General features: G+C 61.2%; 1 protein-coding gene across 5 annotated transcripts in view; it reads right to left on the bottom strand.

Annotated features, from left to right (window-relative positions):
• Window positions 1–16825, bottom strand: part of CHD3 (chromodomain helicase DNA binding protein 3) — a 58766-nt gene that overhangs the window by 7136 nt on the left and 34805 nt on the right. For all 5 annotated transcript variants that reach the window (XM_054049508.1, XM_054049511.1, XM_054049509.1 and 2 more), the window contains exons 13-30: window positions 16501–16632; window positions 16036–16135; window positions 14008–14199; window positions 13496–13696; window positions 12901–13038; window positions 12544–12665; window positions 11813–11986; window positions 11128–11269; window positions 10363–10494; window positions 9907–10024; window positions 9395–9519; window positions 7769–8000; window positions 7051–7217; window positions 6773–6950; window positions 2719–2784; window positions 1745–1830; window positions 981–1114; window positions 278–422 (exon numbers count right to left, since the gene is read on the bottom strand). In XM_054049508.1, coding sequence (XP_053905483.1) covers window positions 278–422; window positions 981–1114; window positions 1745–1830; window positions 2719–2784; window positions 6773–6950; window positions 7051–7217; window positions 7769–8000; window positions 9395–9519; window positions 9907–10024; window positions 10363–10494; window positions 11128–11269; window positions 11813–11986; window positions 12544–12665; window positions 12901–13038; window positions 13496–13696; window positions 14008–14199; window positions 16036–16135; window positions 16501–16632 — 2584 coding nt within the window. The remainder of the gene's footprint in view (window positions 1–277; window positions 423–980; window positions 1115–1744; window positions 1831–2718; window positions 2785–6772; window positions 6951–7050; window positions 7218–7768; window positions 8001–9394; window positions 9520–9906; window positions 10025–10362; window positions 10495–11127; window positions 11270–11812; window positions 11987–12543; window positions 12666–12900; window positions 13039–13495; window positions 13697–14007; window positions 14200–16035; window positions 16136–16500; window positions 16633–16825) is intronic.

The raw sequence follows: 16825 nt of genomic DNA, 5'->3' as shown, positions 1-16825 counted from the left end.
GGCTATTCACTGGATCATGCCTTTCCCAGCTCCCCCCGACCCCCACTCCGGGATCGGCTTCACTATACACCGAGGTGACGCCACTCAGGCCTCCTCCCTGGAGGCCGCTCAGCCCGCACCCCGGATCCTCTCCAGCGGCGGCCGCGTGCCGACACTCCAGCAGTGCCAAGCTCCTTTCCGCAGTCCTGGGACCCCGCGGGGTGGATGGACAGACAGACGTGCCTCCCACCCGCACTCGTCAACCCCAGCCCCCCCAATCCCCCTACCGGCAACGCACCTTCTTCTTCACTAGCGACATGACGCCGATGCGTGTCAGGACCTGCTGCCGGGACAGCCCCTCCCTGGGAACGCCGTCGGCGAAGGTCTCCGAGCCGTCCGCCCCGGGCTCGCACAGGTGCCTCATGAAGAGGGAGACGTAGGCCCTGTGGGGGTGGGGGAGTGGGGCGACCGGGAGCTGAGAACCACGGAGCCCCAGCTCGGTGAGAACAGCCCCGCCGCTGGCTGCTAGCGACACGCGGGGGCTAGGACACACGGGGGGGGGGGAAATCACTGGCTCCCCACCCTCGAATGCCTGCCAGTTGCCATCAGACCTCGCTTCTCATCCCGCCCTGCATAGGGGCGCCCTGCGGGGAGCCCGTGTGGCAAGCCGGCTCCGGGTAGGGGGATAGCCACAGCTCAGGCCCGCCCCTGTTTCCCCAGCCCGGCCGCCCCCACAAGGGGGTGATCTCCATCTGCGCGAGGGAGGGGGCGGCGCCTTCCCACACCCACTCCAGGAAAGCAGACGGCTGGCGGCGCGACGGGCGCTCAGATGAGTAAGAACCGTCATCACGTGGCAAGTGGGAACAAGCAGCCCCCATGGATTGGTGGGGGGTCCTGCTTCCCCACCCTCCCCGGGCCCAAGAGAGGCTGGGGGAATCGGGGAGCAGGGTCTCCCCAGTCAGGCGAGCTCCCCCCGGCCGGCACCCTGCGCCTACACCTACTTGAACTCCTTCTCCGTTTTGCCTCGCAGGTCCCGGACCAGCCACTGGGTGGTGAAGGCGTCCTGGGGCGGCATCCCCCAGCGCATGACGGCGTTCAGGAAGGCCTTGCGCTGGCGCGTGTTGAACCCCAGCACCTGACAGCAGACGTGGGTGAGAGAGAGAGACACCCCAGGCCCTCCCCGGGCAGCTCCCCGCCCTCTGCGATTCCCTCCAGCGCCCTCCCCGGGCAGCTCCCCGCCCTCTGCGGTTCCCCCCGGCGCCCTCCCATGGCCCAAGTGCCCGCGGGACCCATTGCTGAGAAATACGGCCCTGCTTAGCAGAGCCAGAGCTCACCTGCTCCCCACTCCCAGAACTGGGGAGACCTGGCTCCCAGCCCCTCCCCGTTCTAACCCACCAGCCCCCACTCCCCTCCCACAGCCAGGGAGAGAACCCAGGAGTCCTGGCTTCCAGCCCCCCCCGCTCTGACCACTAGACCCCACTCCCCTCCCAGAGTCATGGAGAGAACCCAGGAGTCCCGGTTCCCGTCCCCCCTGCTCTAACCACTAGCCCCCAATCTCCTCCCAGAGCCAGGGAGAGAACCCAGGAGTCCTGGCTCCCAGCCCCACCCGCTCTGACCACTAGACTCCACTCCCCTCCCAGAACCAGGGAGAGAATCCAGGAGTCCTGGTTTCCAGCCCCCCACGGCTCTAACCCATCAGCCCCCAATCCCCTCCCAGAACCAGGGAGAGAACCTAGGAGTCCTGGCTCCCAGGACAGCGTCTCACCTCGATGTTGCCCCCAACTCGCGCCAGCAGGGGTGGCAGAGGTTTGTCTTTCTCGTTGCGGAGCTGGCGTTTGGACTGGCGCCGTCCTATGTGGGCGGAAGGATACGCGATTAAATGCCCCTGCCCACCAGCCCAGAGTGGCCGGGGCCAGGGGCCGGGAACGGAGCCGGGTGCTTGGCGTGGGGACGGCTGGAACTGCTCCACGAGCTGCACGGACCCCACCCCGTCCCAAACTGGGCCCCCATCATGCCCGCCGTCACACCAGGCGCAAGATCTGGAGGCGGTGGTCAAAATAAATCTCCGATGCTGGGCTTGGAGCTTCCCGCCCAGCCCAGCCACCTTCCAGGGGCCGCGTTCAGAGAGCGGCTGGGTCTGTCTACACTACAGCTATGATGCTGGCCGTATCCAAGAACACCAATGGACCGTGCTCGTTAACCACGATTTAGGGATGCCCGCTATCTGAGCTTTTCCGCTAGAAAGAAGAGCGGCTTTCCCACCTGCGTGATCACGTCCATGGAAAAGTTACAACCTTCTGGTTTGGCTCATCCCACGCCGGACGCTTTCGATTGGCAACGTTTGGTTTTTGCCCCTGCTTGCCAACGGGCAAAAAAAACCCCGAAATTCACCCCAGTACCTTGGTGGGCAGATCTAGCTCCTACTCACTCTAGCCGAATCAAAACAAAAGGATTTAGGCACGCTGATTTCATCAGCGTCACCAGTTCTCCCTTCTTAAGTGCTAACTACATCCCATTCTCCTCCGTGAAGGAACAGAGCAAGCTTAGACAAGCGGGAGACAACGGACGGAATCTCAGTTTTTCCCCAAATTTCTGTGGGGTTTTTTTGCCTCCCACAAAAAATTGTCACGCCTGCAAAATTTCTGGAAATTTGACATGCCTACGCGGGGCTTAAATGGGCCTTAAATGTCTCCCCCCCACTGACACAGAGCTGTTGTACCCCCAAACCCGGGCCCTCACCTTCCGGCCTCTCGTCGAAGTCTTCGTCTTCCTCTTCCGATCCCACCGAGTACTCGGACTGATTGTCTGAAAGATCAGCACGGCAGTTTGTAACCGGAACCTGACTGCCCCCCGTTAGCCCCTCCCCAGAGCAAGGGGCGGTGGGATGCGGGGAATCACAGCAGATTCCCCCTTCTGACCCCCTCTGCTCCGCGGTTCGCTAGCCTGCCCCTCACATCACAGCACGGCTCCGACTTAACGAAGTGGCCAGCTCGTTCACATCCAAAGCTACCCAGATGGCGGGGAGGGGAAATCGCAGACTCAGTGGCTCACACCGACTCATTTTTCCCGTCTCTCCCAAAGTCAAAATTCTGAAATTTCCCGCAAGATGGGAATTTGGGAACATTTGGTTTGGGACACCTCAAAATGCCCTTCCTGACGGGATGTTGAAACATTCCAAAGTATGATACATACACCTCTACCCCGATATAATGTGACCCGATATAACACGAATTCGGATAGAACGCGGTAAAGCAGTGCTCGGGGAGGGGGGCTGCACACTCTGGTGGATCAAAGCAAGTTCGATATAACGCGGTTTCACCTATAATGCGGTAAGATTTTTTGGCTCCCAAGGTCAGCGTTATATCGGGGTAGAGGTGTATACAGGTCTCGATCCATGTGAAATATTTCACACATCCACCCCATATAATAATATAAATGCTACCAAGTCTTGCATATCGAATATAATATGGAAAGTATTATATCGAATATAAGATATTCACAATGGTATGCAACATTTTCTATGTTAAATGTAGTGTTATAGAAAATATTAACATATTTATATATTGATATTTAAAGTGCTATAGATAGTATAAACTATTAAATATAAAAACCAAAGTATAATGTGAAATATTATGTTTTATATATTGTCTTTATTTTCATTTTACTATCAAATATTTGCTTATAAAATATCAACAATTAAATATAAAGTATTATACAAAAATGAAATATGAACTATTAAAATGGATAAATGTATACTTTAATAGTTCATATCTGCTTTCTGTATAAAACTTTAGGGTAAAATAGATACATAGATATTTAATATTTAATGTATAATATAAAAGTTTTATATATAGTAATAATTAATACTTTGTAATATATTTAAAGTATATATAAAATAAGATCTATATATATAGTAATAGTTAATGTTTACATTATATAAACTTGATATTTAAATATTATCTCTAATACAAAATTTTAACTATTAAAATATACATTTTAATTAAAATTAAAATTAATTTATTTAAAATTTAATATGTATTTAATAGTATTTATTATATTTAAAGTATAATATAAAATCTATATAGACTTGATATTTCAATATCTCTAATATGAAATATTAACTATTAAAATATACATTTTAATTACAATTTAATATTTATTTTAATAGTATTTGTTATGGTTAAGTATAATATAAAATCTCAGCCAGCCCAGAGAGGCCGGAGACCCTGCTGCGGGGCCCGGGAACGGAGCCGGGTGCTTGGCGTGGGGACGGCTGGAGCGGCTCCCCGAGCTACACGGACTCCACCCCATCCCCGTCCCAAACTGGGTCCCCATTATGCCAGGCACTGCACAGACCAACCGAGGCACGGGGCGGGGGCTTGCTCAAGGTCACTGGCAGAGCCAGGGACAGAACCCAGGACGCCCCAGACCAATACTGTACCCCCTAGGACACACCACATCCCGTTATATCCAGTACCTATTCTCCCGTCAATCCCAGAAGATGGAGCTCACTAATATCACGAATCTAAGGCTGAAGGTGTAAAAAGGGTGTGGTGCATTTGCACCGAAAAGGACACTACCCCCCGGACCTCCATTTGCACCACACACTCGTTTTACCCACCCCGTAGATGCCCCCTTTTCTCCCCCACTCGCCCCAACGTCGCTGAGTAGGAATAATACCCCCGGCCCTATGCAATTTGCCCTCTCAGCCGCGGGATACAGGAGAGGACCCCATAACCAGCAGCTCTGCCTGGCCCTGCCCTGTCTTCAGGCCTGCCCCACAACCCCCTGCTGGTCCAGCTCTGCCCTCCAGCTCTGCCGGTGCCCCTCACTCCTGACCTGCAGCCCCCTGCTAGCCGAGTCCTGCCAGTGCCCCTCACTCCTGACCCGCAGCCCCCGCTAGCCCAGCCCTGCCCCCTGCCCCAGCTCTGCCGGTGCCCCTCACTCCCGACCCGCAGCCCCTGCTAGCCCAGTCCTGTCCCTCCCAACCCTGCCAGTGCCCCTCACTCCCAACCCGCAGCCCCCGCTAGCCCAGCCCTGTCCCCCCCGCCCTGCCGGTGCCCCTCACTCCCGACCCGCAGCCCCTGCTAGCCCAGTCCTGCCCCTCCCAGCCCTGCCGATGCCCCTCACTCCCGACCCGCAGCCCCTGCCAGCCCAGCCCTGCCCCCCCCAGCTCTGCCGGTGCCCCTCACTCCCGACCCGCAGCCCCTGCTAGCCCAGTCCTGCCCCTCCCAGCCCTGCCGGTGCCCCTCACTCCCGACCCGCAGCCCCTGCTAGCCCAGCCCTGCCCCCCGCCCCAGCTCTGCCGGTGCCCCTCACTCCCGACCCGCAGCCCCTGCTAGCCCAGTCCTGCCCCTCCCAGCTCTGCCGGTGCCCCTCACTCCTGACCCGCAGCCCCTGCTAGCCCAGCCCTGCCCCCCCCAGCTCTGCCGGTGCCCCTCACTCCCGACCCGCAGCCCCTGCTAGCCCAGTCCTGCCCCTCCCAGCCCTGCCGGTGCCCCTCACTCCCGACCCGCAGCCCCTGCTAGCCCAGCCCTGCCCCCCGCCCCAGCTCTGCCGGTGCCCCTCACTCCCGAACCGCAGCCCCTGCTAGCCCAGTCCTGCCCCTCCCAGCTCTGCCGGTGCCCCTCACTCCCGACCCGCAGCCCCTGCTAGCCCAGCCCTGCCCCCCCCCAGCTCTGCCGGTGCCCCTCACTCCCGACCCGCAGCCCCTGCTAGCCCAGCCCTGCCCCCCGCCCCAGCTCTGCCGGTGCCCCTCACTCCCGACCCGCAGCCCCTGCTAGCCCAGTCCTGCCCCTCCCAGCTCTGCCGGTGCCCCTCACTCCCGACCCGCAGCCCCTGCTAGCCCAGCCCTGCCCCCCCCCAGCCCTGCCAGTGCCCCTCACTCCCGACCCACAGCACCTGGTAGCCCAGCCCAGCCCTGCCCCCCCCCAGCTCTGCCGGTGCCCCTCACTCCCGACCCGCAGCCCCTGCTAGCCCAGCCCTGCCCCCCGCCCCAGCTCTGCCGGTGCCCCTCACTCCCGACCCGCAGCCCCTGCTAGCCCAGTCCTGCCCCTCCCAGCTCTGCCGGTGCCCCTCACTCCCGACCCGCAGCCCCTGCTAGCCCAGCCCTGCCCCCCCCAGCTCTGCCGGTGCCCCTCACTCCCGACCTGCAGCCCCCACTAGCCCAGCCCTGCCCCCCCCCAGCTCTGCCGGTGCCCCTCACTCCCGACCCGCAGCCCCTGCTAGCCCAGCCCTGCCCCCCCCAGCCCTGCCAGTGCCCCTCACTCCCGACCCACAGCACCTGGTAGCCCAGCCCAGCCCTGCCCCCCGCCAGCTCTGCCGGTGCCCCTCACTCCCGACCCGCAGCCCCTGCTAGCCCAGCCCTGCCCCCCCCAGCTCTGCCGGTGCCCCTCACTCCCGACCCGCAGCCCCTGCCAGCCCAGCCCTGCCCCCCCCCCAGCTCTGCCGGTGCCCCTCACTCCCGACCCACAGCACCTGCCAGCCCTGCCCTGCCCCCCCCAGCCCTGCCAGTGCCCCTCACTCCCGACCCGCAGCCCCTGCCAGCCCGGCCCTGCCCCCCCCAGCTCTGCCGGTGCCCCTCACTCCCGACCCACAGCCCCTGCCAGCCCAGCCCTGCCCCCCCCAGCTCTGCCGGTGCCCCTCACTCCCGACCCGCAGCCCCTGCCAGCCCGGCCCTGCCCCCCCCAGCTCTGCCGGTGCCCCTCACTCCCGACCCACAGCACCTGGTAGCCCAGCCCAGCCCTGCCCCCCCAGGCTGCCCGCCCACGCGCCAGGCTCCGCGAGCGCTGACCTTGGTCCTCCTGCGCGGCGTCGTTGTAGTTGACCTGTTTCCGGACCCGTTTGCCCTTCCCCAGGTTCCGGGCCAGGTCCTCCTGTTGCTGCTCGTAGTGATGGCGCAGGAGCTTCTCCCAGTAGTCGGGGTCCACGTTCTCCTCCTGCTTAATGATCTCCCGCTCGATCTCCTCGATCTGCCGAGGCAGCCGGGGGTGAGGGACGGGCAGGGCCAGGTGGGGCTCCCCACCCCCCCACAGCTGCCCCCCCGCCACCCCGGGCTCCCCCCCCACTCACCTTGTCCTCCTCCCGCACCACGTACTGGGCCACCTTGAAGGAGCTGAGATACTCATTCATGTTCTGCACATCGGCATCGTCGGTGGCGTCCTGGTTGCGGTCGAGCAGCCGGGCGATGGCCTCGTTGTCGTAGTGGATCACGCTGCTGTCCTCTTCCTTGTTCTCCCCTGGGGGACCAGACCCACGTCAGGGCCAGGGGCCCCTCGAGCCCCACCCGCGGCCCCCTCAAAGAGGCTGAAGCCAGGATGGCGAGTCTGGGGGTCACCCCTCCCCCGCTCCAAGCCCCGCCTCCTCCCCCCCGCTGGGTGATCCCACTGCCCTCCAGGCTCGGCCCCCCTGGGATCGCAGGGCCCCGGTCACTCAGCCTGGCCTCACCCCTACCCCAGTCAGCCCCTCCACACAGCCCAGGCTCCTCCATGTCCTGCCCCTCCTCCCAGCTGGCCCCCTCCAAGCTCCGCCCCCATCCCCTCCCCCACTGCCTCCAAGCCCCATGCTCATCTCTCGCCCCACACACCCAAACCAGTCACTCCATCCTCTATCCCCCAACCCCTCCCCAGGCAGCCCCACCCTTATCCCTCTCCCCCACCACAGCCATCCCCTCCCCCACACCCATCCCCCAACCCCTCCCCAGGCAGCCCCACCCTTATCCCTCCCCCCTACCCCAGCCATCCCTTCCCCCACCCCCTATCCCCCACCCCCCGACCCAGCCGCCCCTCACCCTCGTTCTCGTCCTTGAAGAGCTCCTCAGTGCCGAATTTCAGGATGTCGTCCAGCTCCTGCTTGGACATGCTGCCGGCCTTGGAGCCCAGCCCTGGGCGCACCACGAGGTGGGTCAGCATCATCTTCCGCTTGGCCACCTGCGTGATCCGCTCCTCCACCGAGGCCCGCGTCACGAACCGGTAGATCATCACCTTGTTGGCCTGGCCGATGCGGTGAGCCCGGCTGAAGGCCTGCGAGGCCGGACAGGTGGGCGTGGGGTGAGATGCGGGGGTGCCGGTCTGTCTGTCCATCCGTCCACCCGACCATCTCCCCATCCACCCGCCTGCCTTCCCCTCCGCCCGACCATCCACCTGCCCTCCTCCCTCCCCATCCACCCATCTGTCCGTCCGCCCGACCATCCACCTGCCCGCCTCCCTCCCCATCCACACGTCTGTCCGTCCGCCTGACCATCCACCTGCCTGCCTCCCTCCCCATCGGCCAGTCTGTCCGACCATCCACCCGCCTCCTTCCGTCCGCCCGACCCACCTGCCTGCCTCCCCGTCCGTCTGTCCGTCCACCCGACCGTCTCCCGTCCATCCGCCTGCCTCCCCGTCCGCCTATCCGCTCATCCACCTGTCTCCCCTTCTGCCCGACCATCCACCCGCCCGCCTGCCTTCCTCCCCACCCGTCTCCCTCCGTCCGCCCGACCCACCCGGCTCCTCCCTTCCTGTCCACCCGTCCATCCATCCGCCTCCCTCCCCGTCCGCCCGACCATCCACCCGCCTCTGTCCTCCTGACCCACCCGCCTGCCTCCCCGTCCATCCGCCCCACCTGCCTGTCTCCCCGTCCTCCTAACCATCCACCCGCCTCCCTCTGTCCACCCGACGCACCCGCCTGCCTCTCCATCCGCCAGTCCATCTGTCCACGCACCTCCGTCCGTCCGCCCGACCATCCACCCGCCTGCCTCCCCGTCCGTCCAATGCACCCGCCTCCTCGTCCGCCTGACCCACCACCTGCCTCCCTCCATCCGTCTGCCTGCCTCCCCATTCGCCCGTCCATCCACCCGACCCACCCGCCTGCCTCCCCATCCGCCCGTCCGTCCAACCAACCCACCCGCCTGCCTCCCCGTCCGCCTGACCATCCACCCGCCTCCCTCTCTCCACCCGACCCACCCGCCTGCCTCCCCATCCGTCCACCCGACGCACCCGCCTGCCTCCCCCTCCACCCAGCCATCCACATGCCCAGGGACGCCGGTCTGTCCCTTCCATCCCTCCCTCCCTCCCCGTGACCCACATCCACCCAGCCCATCTCAGAGGCAAAGATCTACCTACCCTGTCCTCCAGGGCAGCTCTCTGCCTGAGTCCACCCCCCCTGAGTCCCCTACGGCTCTATCTACCCAACCACCCCGCCCCAGGGGCATCTCTCTGGCCAGCCGACTTCTTCCCGGCTTCCCCTTCACGGCAGGACCTCAGAGACGGGCCAGACCCCTGACCGGGGTAAGGAGCAGAGGCTCCATGGGTGGCCACCGAGCTACTCTGCAGCCAGAGATGCAACCTAGGGCTCGGGAAGGGTCCCCCGGGCCCGGTTCTCCGTGGCAGCCAGCCTGGGAAAGGGGGATCCTCACCTGCCCCCGCAGGGGACTCACCTGGATGTCGTTGTGGGGGTTCCAGTCCGAATCGAAGATCACCACCGTGTCGGCGGTGGCCAGGTTGATGCCCAAGCCACCCGCCCGGGTGGAGAGCAGGAAGCAGAACTGCTGAGCACCGGGAGCTGGGGGGAGAGATCGCATGAGTCACACGGGGGAAATCCTGGCCTCCCGCACGGGCAAGAACCCCCCGGCCCCCCAATCAAAGCTCTCGCTGTCTGGGACCAAGACCCTGGGCACCGTGGGACTGAGGAAGAGGGGGCCGGGGTGGAATCTCCTCCCTGACGAGAGCGGGACACTAACGAACCAAACCGCCGGCAGCTGCTAACGCAAGTCTCACAGGGCCAAGGCTCGAGGCGTCAGCTCGCAACGTCACCGTCCCTCTGCACCACCTCCCTGGGCAGCGCCCGGCGTGACAGGGCCCCGATCTCGGTCTGGGGGGGTGTGGGCAGCGCCCGGCGTGACGGGGTCCCCGATCTTGGTCTGGGGGGGGTGGGCAGGAGGAATCATACCATTGAATCTGTCGATGGCCTCTTGCCGCAACGTCCCAGTGATCCCACCGTCGATCCGCTCGTACTTGTAGCCTTCGTAGTCCAGGAAATCCTCCAGCAGGTCCAGCATTTTCGTCATCTGAGTGGCCAGGGGAGATCAGGGTGGTCAATACTGGGCTCCAAAAACATAGCTCCCTCGCCTGGCACGGAGATGCAGCGACCTCTGGGGTAGCCACAGCCCCTGTTTAACCACCCATGACTGTGCAGGAGTTTCAGACGGGATGCAAAAGAGGTTGCTGTATCCATCTGGGAGGGGATTCAGCGGGCAGGATGGAATTGCTCGGGGCCGGAACTCCCCAGGACACCTGGGTTCACACCCTGCGACGCCTGGGTATTCGGGCATGGGAAGAAAGACACAACGTATGTGTCACCCGCCTGAGGCTGTGATGTACCCGCAGACCCAGGCCAGCCCCTCACCTGTGAGAAGATTAGCACCCGGTGCCCCTGCTCCTTCAGCTTCCGCAGCATCTTCTGGAGTAGCATCAGCTTGCCGGAGGATTTGATGAGGGCCCCACCCTCATAGGCACCGCTGGGCAGCTTGGGGGATTCCTGGCGAGGCAAAGATGGCAGCCATTCGGCTCCGAAACCCGCCCGCCGCCCGTCCTGCCCCAGGCGGGGCCGATCCCTGGCGCCGATCAGGGGAGACCTTTGGGGTGGACGCCAGCCGTCGGGCAGGTAACGGGACGGAGATCGGCCCACCCCCGGCGCCAAATCCTCAGCCACAATGAAACGGCCCCGCCAAAAAAAACCCGGATTCCCTCCCCCACCTCGTCGGTTTTTAAATAAAATTCACTGTTTCCCACCCCCCCAGACCGCGCTCGCTAATTTTCCCAGTGTTCAATCAATGCTCGGAATCGAGACGTGGTAAAATCGTTCGAATTTTTTCAAAAAATAAAAGTTCCCATGTCGATATGTTGCTTTAAACAGATTCTCTCCGGACCAAAATCGATGGGAAGTCATAGAATGTGTCCAGAGGGCCTAATCTGCATATAAAGCTCCACCCAGCTCTGCTGACTCCGCCTCCTGGGGCCAAGCCCCGCCCTTTTGGGATGAACCATGGTCTGCCTGACACCCCCCCCATACCACTTCGACAGGCGGGACGTACCAACGTGCCCACACCCTCCGGGGTACACCGGGGTCTCCCCAGACTCCTCCCCTCCCCCGGGGACAGGCGGGACGTACCATCGCAGCCACGGGGAAGAGGTAGGGATGGTTGCAGCACTTCTTGAGGTCCATCATGATGTTGAGCAGGGAGACCTGGTTTCCGCCCCCTCGGGAGTTGAGGGCCTCGAAGTTGCGGGTCAGAATGTATTTGTAGTATTTCCTGAGCGGGGAGTGGGAGGGAAGGTGAGGCTGGGCCCTGCCACCATCCCAGACCCTGATCCCCAGGAACCCTGACGCCCAGCCTCCAGCTCTAACCCCTAGACCCAGCTCTGATCTGGGGAGAGAACCCAGGAGTCCTGGCTCCCAGCCCCCCCTGCTCTAACCACCAGCCCCCACTCCCCTCCCAGAGCTGGGGAGAGAACCCAGGAGTCCTGGCACCCAGCCCGACCCCCTGCTCTCATCACGTTCCCCGACATACTCACACCGTGCCAGGCAGGGAATGGCTCTCCGATCCCATCCATACTACATCCTATAACACTATATCCTATGTCTCCCACTGAGCCCTCACTCCGCTCCCTGCCCCACAGCGCCCCCTAGCGCCACCCTGCGGCTAGCCTTGCCTGCCAGGGGAGAGCGCCCCCTGCTGAGCCCCCCGCCCCGCTCCCTGCCCCACAGCACCCTCTAGCACCGCCTTGGGGCACTGGCCCTTTAGCTGGTCTGTCCCCCCGCGTGTGTTGTGGCCCCCACCACCAACAGGCCATACTTCTGCATGGGGCTCAGCTCCACACGCACGATCAGCTCCGTCTTGGCCGGCATGTTCTTGAAGACGTCGGCCTTGAGGCGCCGGAGCATGTGAGGGCCCAGCAGGTCGTGCAGCTTCTTGATCTGGTCTTCCTTGGAGATGTCAGCAAACTCCTCCAGGAATCCCTCCAGGTTACTGTGGGGACAGGCGGACGGGGCCGGGTTAGCCTGGGCCCCCCGACCCGGCAGCGCTGGCAGCCTTCCTTGCCGGGCCCAGGCCAATGCCCCGGCATGCAGCACAGCCCCCTTAACGGGAGGAGAGCGCCCCCTGCCCTGCACCCCGCTGAGCCCCGCCAGCTCGCAGCCCACAACCCCACTCCCCCGGTGTCCCCAACCCTATCCTGCTTGGGGGGATTGGACCCAAGAGGCCTGGGGTCTCTGATCCCCAGCAGAGCACGCCACCGAACTTTGCTGTGCCGCCGTGGGTGAGAGGTCCCATACTCCTAGGGGTCATAGGGCATGACTTTCCCACGCCCCCTCCCCAAAATCAAGCCAACCAGTGCCGGGTGATGCCCAGGCGGGGTGAAGGCGAATCGGGGACGGCTGTCTCTTTGAGGTGGGGCCATGGGCCAGGAAGGGGGGTGGAGTGAAATTCCCAGGGCGAGGACACGTCCCGGCTCCCTTGGGGACCCCAGGGGGCAGGGTGGGGCGGGGGTCTCGTGTGGAGCAGGGGGGAGGGGGAGTCTGACGTACTTGAAGCGCTCCGGCGTGAGGAAGTTGAGCAGGTGGAAAAGCTCCTCCAGGTTGTTCTGCAGCGGCGTCCCCGTCAGCAGCAGCTTGTGGTCGATCTTATAACCGTTCAGCACCCTGAAGAACTGGGAGGGGCACGGGGGGGGGTTTAGGGGCTTGCAGCCCCCCCAGACAACGGGGGGGGGGCAGCCCGAGGGTCCTCTGCAGGAAGCTCAGAGAGCTCGGCAACCCAGCAGAGAAAGAGCTGAAGCCGCCAGCCCCCCACTCCACTCCCAGAGGCAGGGGGAGAACCCAGGAGTCCTGGCTCCCAGCCCCCCCTGCTCTAACCCCCCGCCCCCACTCCCCGCCCCGTGCCCATACCTTGGACTGGTTGTTCTTCAGCCGATGAGCCTCGTCCACCACCAGGCAGGCCCAGCGGATGGAGCCCAGCGCCGCCTGGTCGATGGTGACCAGCTCGTAGGACGTGAGCAGCACGTGGAACTTCACCTGAGCTTCCCTCTGCAGGGAAAGGCCAGGCCGGGTGAGCAGATGGAGCGGCAGCCGGGACCCCCGCTGGGGACGGGCCCTACCGGGCGCCTGGCAGCTAACAAGCCGGAGACCCCGAGCCACGGGCCAGTGGGCAGCCCCCTCAGCGATCCCCAGCCCCTGCGCCTCCCCTACCCAGCCTCAGCGCCCTGCAAGCCCCTGGCACCGTGAGCCAGGCAGGTGACGGGAGCTGACAAGAGAACCCAGGAGTCTGATCTCCCAGCCCCCCGCTGCTATAACCACTAGACCCCACTCCCCTCCCAGTGCCGGGGAGAGAACCCAGGAGTCCTGGTTCCCAGCCCCCCCTGCTCTAACCACCAGCCCCCACTCCCCTCCCAGAGCCAGGGAGAGAACCCAGGCGTCCTGGCTCCCCTGCCCAATGAGAATAACCAGGCACACGCGGCTCGGGGGGAGGGGGTGTGTGTCTCGCCTTCATTTTGAAAGCCTTCTTCCCGCCCTTCATGGCATTGTCCTCGAAGGAGAACTCGTTCTCACGGATGATGGAGCGGCTGTCCTTGTCGCCCGTGTACGTCACGACGTAGAACTTGGGCGCCCACATCTGGAACTCCCGCTCCCAGTTGATGATGGTGGAGAGTGGGGCGCTGACCAGGAAGGGGCCTTTGGTGTGACCCTGAGCAGAGAGAGACACCCGGCGGGTTAGGGGGCAGAGAAAAGAGCGGGTGGTTATCCAGGGAACTGGAGATGCGACCACCTCTGGGGCGGGGCAGCTGGTTACACAGGGAGCTCTCGCTTGGAGTGGAGATGCAGCCACCTCTGGGGCTGGGCGGCTGGTTATACAGGGACCCCTCGCCCGGCGCGGAGATGCAGCCACCTCTGGGGCGGGGCAGCTGGTTACACGGGGGTCCCTTGGCCAGCGCGGAGATGCAGCCACCTCTGGGGCGGGGCAGCCGGCTCTGCGGCTGTTTCCCCAGGCAACGTTACCTCCTTGTAAAGGGAGTAGAGGAAGACAATGGTCTGGATGGTCTTGCCGAGGCCCATCTCGTCGGCCAGGATGGTGTCGGTGCCCTGGGCCCAGGAGAAGCGCAGCCAGTTGAGTCCCTCCAGCTGGTACATGTGCAGGGTCCCACCTGTGGAGGTGATGAACCGTGGCTGGGTCTCGTACTTCACCGTGGGCTGCAGGGCGAGAAAGGGAGCCGGTGATGGGAGGCACAAGGGATCACGGCGGGAACGAACACACATGCGACAGGGCGGGCCCTCCCCACAGATCACGCACTCACAACGCTCCAAAGCACCCCCCCCCACACACACAGAAACCATCCCACACACCATCCCACCCACAAACCTACACACACACACACACACAAAGTCAGTGACCCACAAACCTACACAAGCAGGGTGGATAAAAATCAATGATTCTTTTTTGAAAAGTCAAAAAAAAAAAAAAAAAGATTATTTTTATTTAAATTGGATTTTTTTATACGTTTTTTTTTTCTCAAAAAGCATTTTATCTAAAGGTCATTTTAATTAAGATACATTATAGCTCATCATGGAATAGGGATTATAAATTTGAATTCTATAGTATGAGACAATATATTCATGTAATGTTTAAGAAAAGTTTTGTGAGTGAGTTCTAATAGTTCATGGATTAGGGACCCAATTTTATGGGGTTCCACAGGCTTTTGTATCGATTATTTCGGTTAATCTTTCGATCTCCCCAATGGGACTCAGTGCTCAGTCTAGAAGATACCAGCAGAGATGCTTAGTTTTGCAGGTCTCCAACTGTGGATTTGTGTCTCCAGAGGTAACACACTTGTTAGCAGCAAAAATGTTTTAAAATAAATAACTAATATATCGAGGTGCGAAATAAGAGACCTCAACCCTATTGTCCCTCCGCACATTTGTGGCCACGGAGTCAGTCCCTGACCTCTCTCTAAAAGTGAAACGTTTCAAAAAGTTCAATGACGAGAAGATTGTTGGGGGCGGAATAGACATGGCCAAGGAGAAGACGTCTGGAGGTAAATGTGAGAAGTGAGGGACATATGCTTTTTTGTTAAAAGATTATGTTTGCCATTGAAGAAAAAAATCCAGAATACTTAATGTTGTTGTTTTAGTTAAATAAAACAATTTAAATGTCTGTCTGGTGATGTTCTCCTCCTAATACAGCCTGGCAAGAAAATCCTCTAAATATTAATGAATTGGAGATACACCTCTACCCTGATATAACGCGACATGATATAACACGAATTCAGATATAACACGGTAAAGCAGCGCTCCGGGGGGGGGGGGCAGGGCTGTGCGCTCTGGCAGATCAAAGCAAGTTCGATATAACGCAGTTTCACCTGTAACGCAGTGAGATTTTTTGGCTCCCGAGGACAGCATTATATCGGGGTAGAGGTGTAATTGAATTGGAGATAGTTCATCTCCCAATGACTTCAGAAATATCTGCTTCAATTATCTTTGGTAAACGAAATAACCAACCCATCAATCATTCATTTTCTGATAAAGCTGTAAAACTCGGCTGGAAAGTTTTCAGAATAAATCAGTTTAAAAATGTATCATGTGGACCTTCTACAAACGAAAGCGACAGCTAGCTCTGAGGTGTGAAGAATTTGTATTGAGGTTATAACAACCCACAAGAATGCACTTTTGTGTAGAAAACCATGATTAAATCAAGTCTTCCTGACTAGTGATTTAAATCAGGATTTAACTAGATTTGATTTAAATCAAATCCACCCTGCACACACGGAGTTGTACCAACCAACCAACCAACCAACCAACCAACCATCCACACACACACACACACACACACACACACACACACAGTCAGTGACCCACCATCCCCCCCCCCCCCCCACACACACACACTCCTATCACCGAGCCCCATTCAGTTCTCCACTGGAGGAGCGCCCCCTGTTACCCCAGCTCCCAGGTGCCTCCAGCATCCGGCATCCTCCTCCTGGAAACCGCGGGGGCACGGCGTGGGGCACACACACACAAACACACACTCACGTCATTGGTGGGGGAGTTTGGGGGGCCCTCCGACGGCATCTCCTTCTTCTTCTTCTTGTACCTGCGGGGCTGGGCCGGGTCCTCACCCATGATCAGCTCCCTGGGCAGGTGAGAGACGGGTTAGGAATCGACCTGGCTCCGGGGCAGAGGTAACCGGCGGCGAACAGGACAGAGCGTGGGGGGCCCCGGAAGCCCCACGCCATGGCAGGGAATCGGCGAGCCGTGGGGCAGAGGATGCCGGCAGGCAAGCTGCGCCCCATGCTGAAGAACACCCCCAGACCCCTCGCCCCGTCCCCTCCGTAAACGGATCGAGAAGCCAGTTCGGTTTTTTTTGCCCCCCGCAACTCCCGAACTTGGCTCCGCCGGCGGTTAGAAAAACCTTTGCTTCGTTTCAAGGCCAAAGCCGGGGATGGCCGGTTGCCGACCCCCCATTCTCAGGGCTCCCCGGCTCCCCCCGGCGGGTACCTGTGTCTCCAGTAGGCATGCTTGTGGAAGTCGAAGTCGGGGATGGCCATCTCGTCCTCCTCCCACGTGGACTGGTCGTAGGGCAGGTCGCGCCACTTCACCAGGTAGTGGTAGTTCCCCTTCTTGTCGATGCTGCCCAGGGAGGGAGCCAGTGAGGGATGGGGCGGTGAGATGCGCCGGAGGGAGCCGGTGAGGGACGGGGGTGGGGGGGTGGGATGTGCCGGAGGGAGCCAGTGAGGGACGGGGGTGGGGGGGTGGGATGTGCCGGAGGGAACCGGTGAGGGACGGGGGGAGGGAGGGGGTGGGATGTGCTGGAGGGAGATGG

Source organism: Malaclemys terrapin, chromosome 15 (assembly GCF_027887155.1).
Source record: "Malaclemys terrapin pileata isolate rMalTer1 chromosome 15, rMalTer1.hap1, whole genome shotgun sequence".
NCBI lineage: Eukaryota > Metazoa > Chordata > Testudines > Emydidae > Malaclemys > Malaclemys terrapin.
The sequence above is the reverse complement of the archived record's forward strand: the minus strand, read 5'-3'. Positions and strand labels throughout refer to the sequence as shown.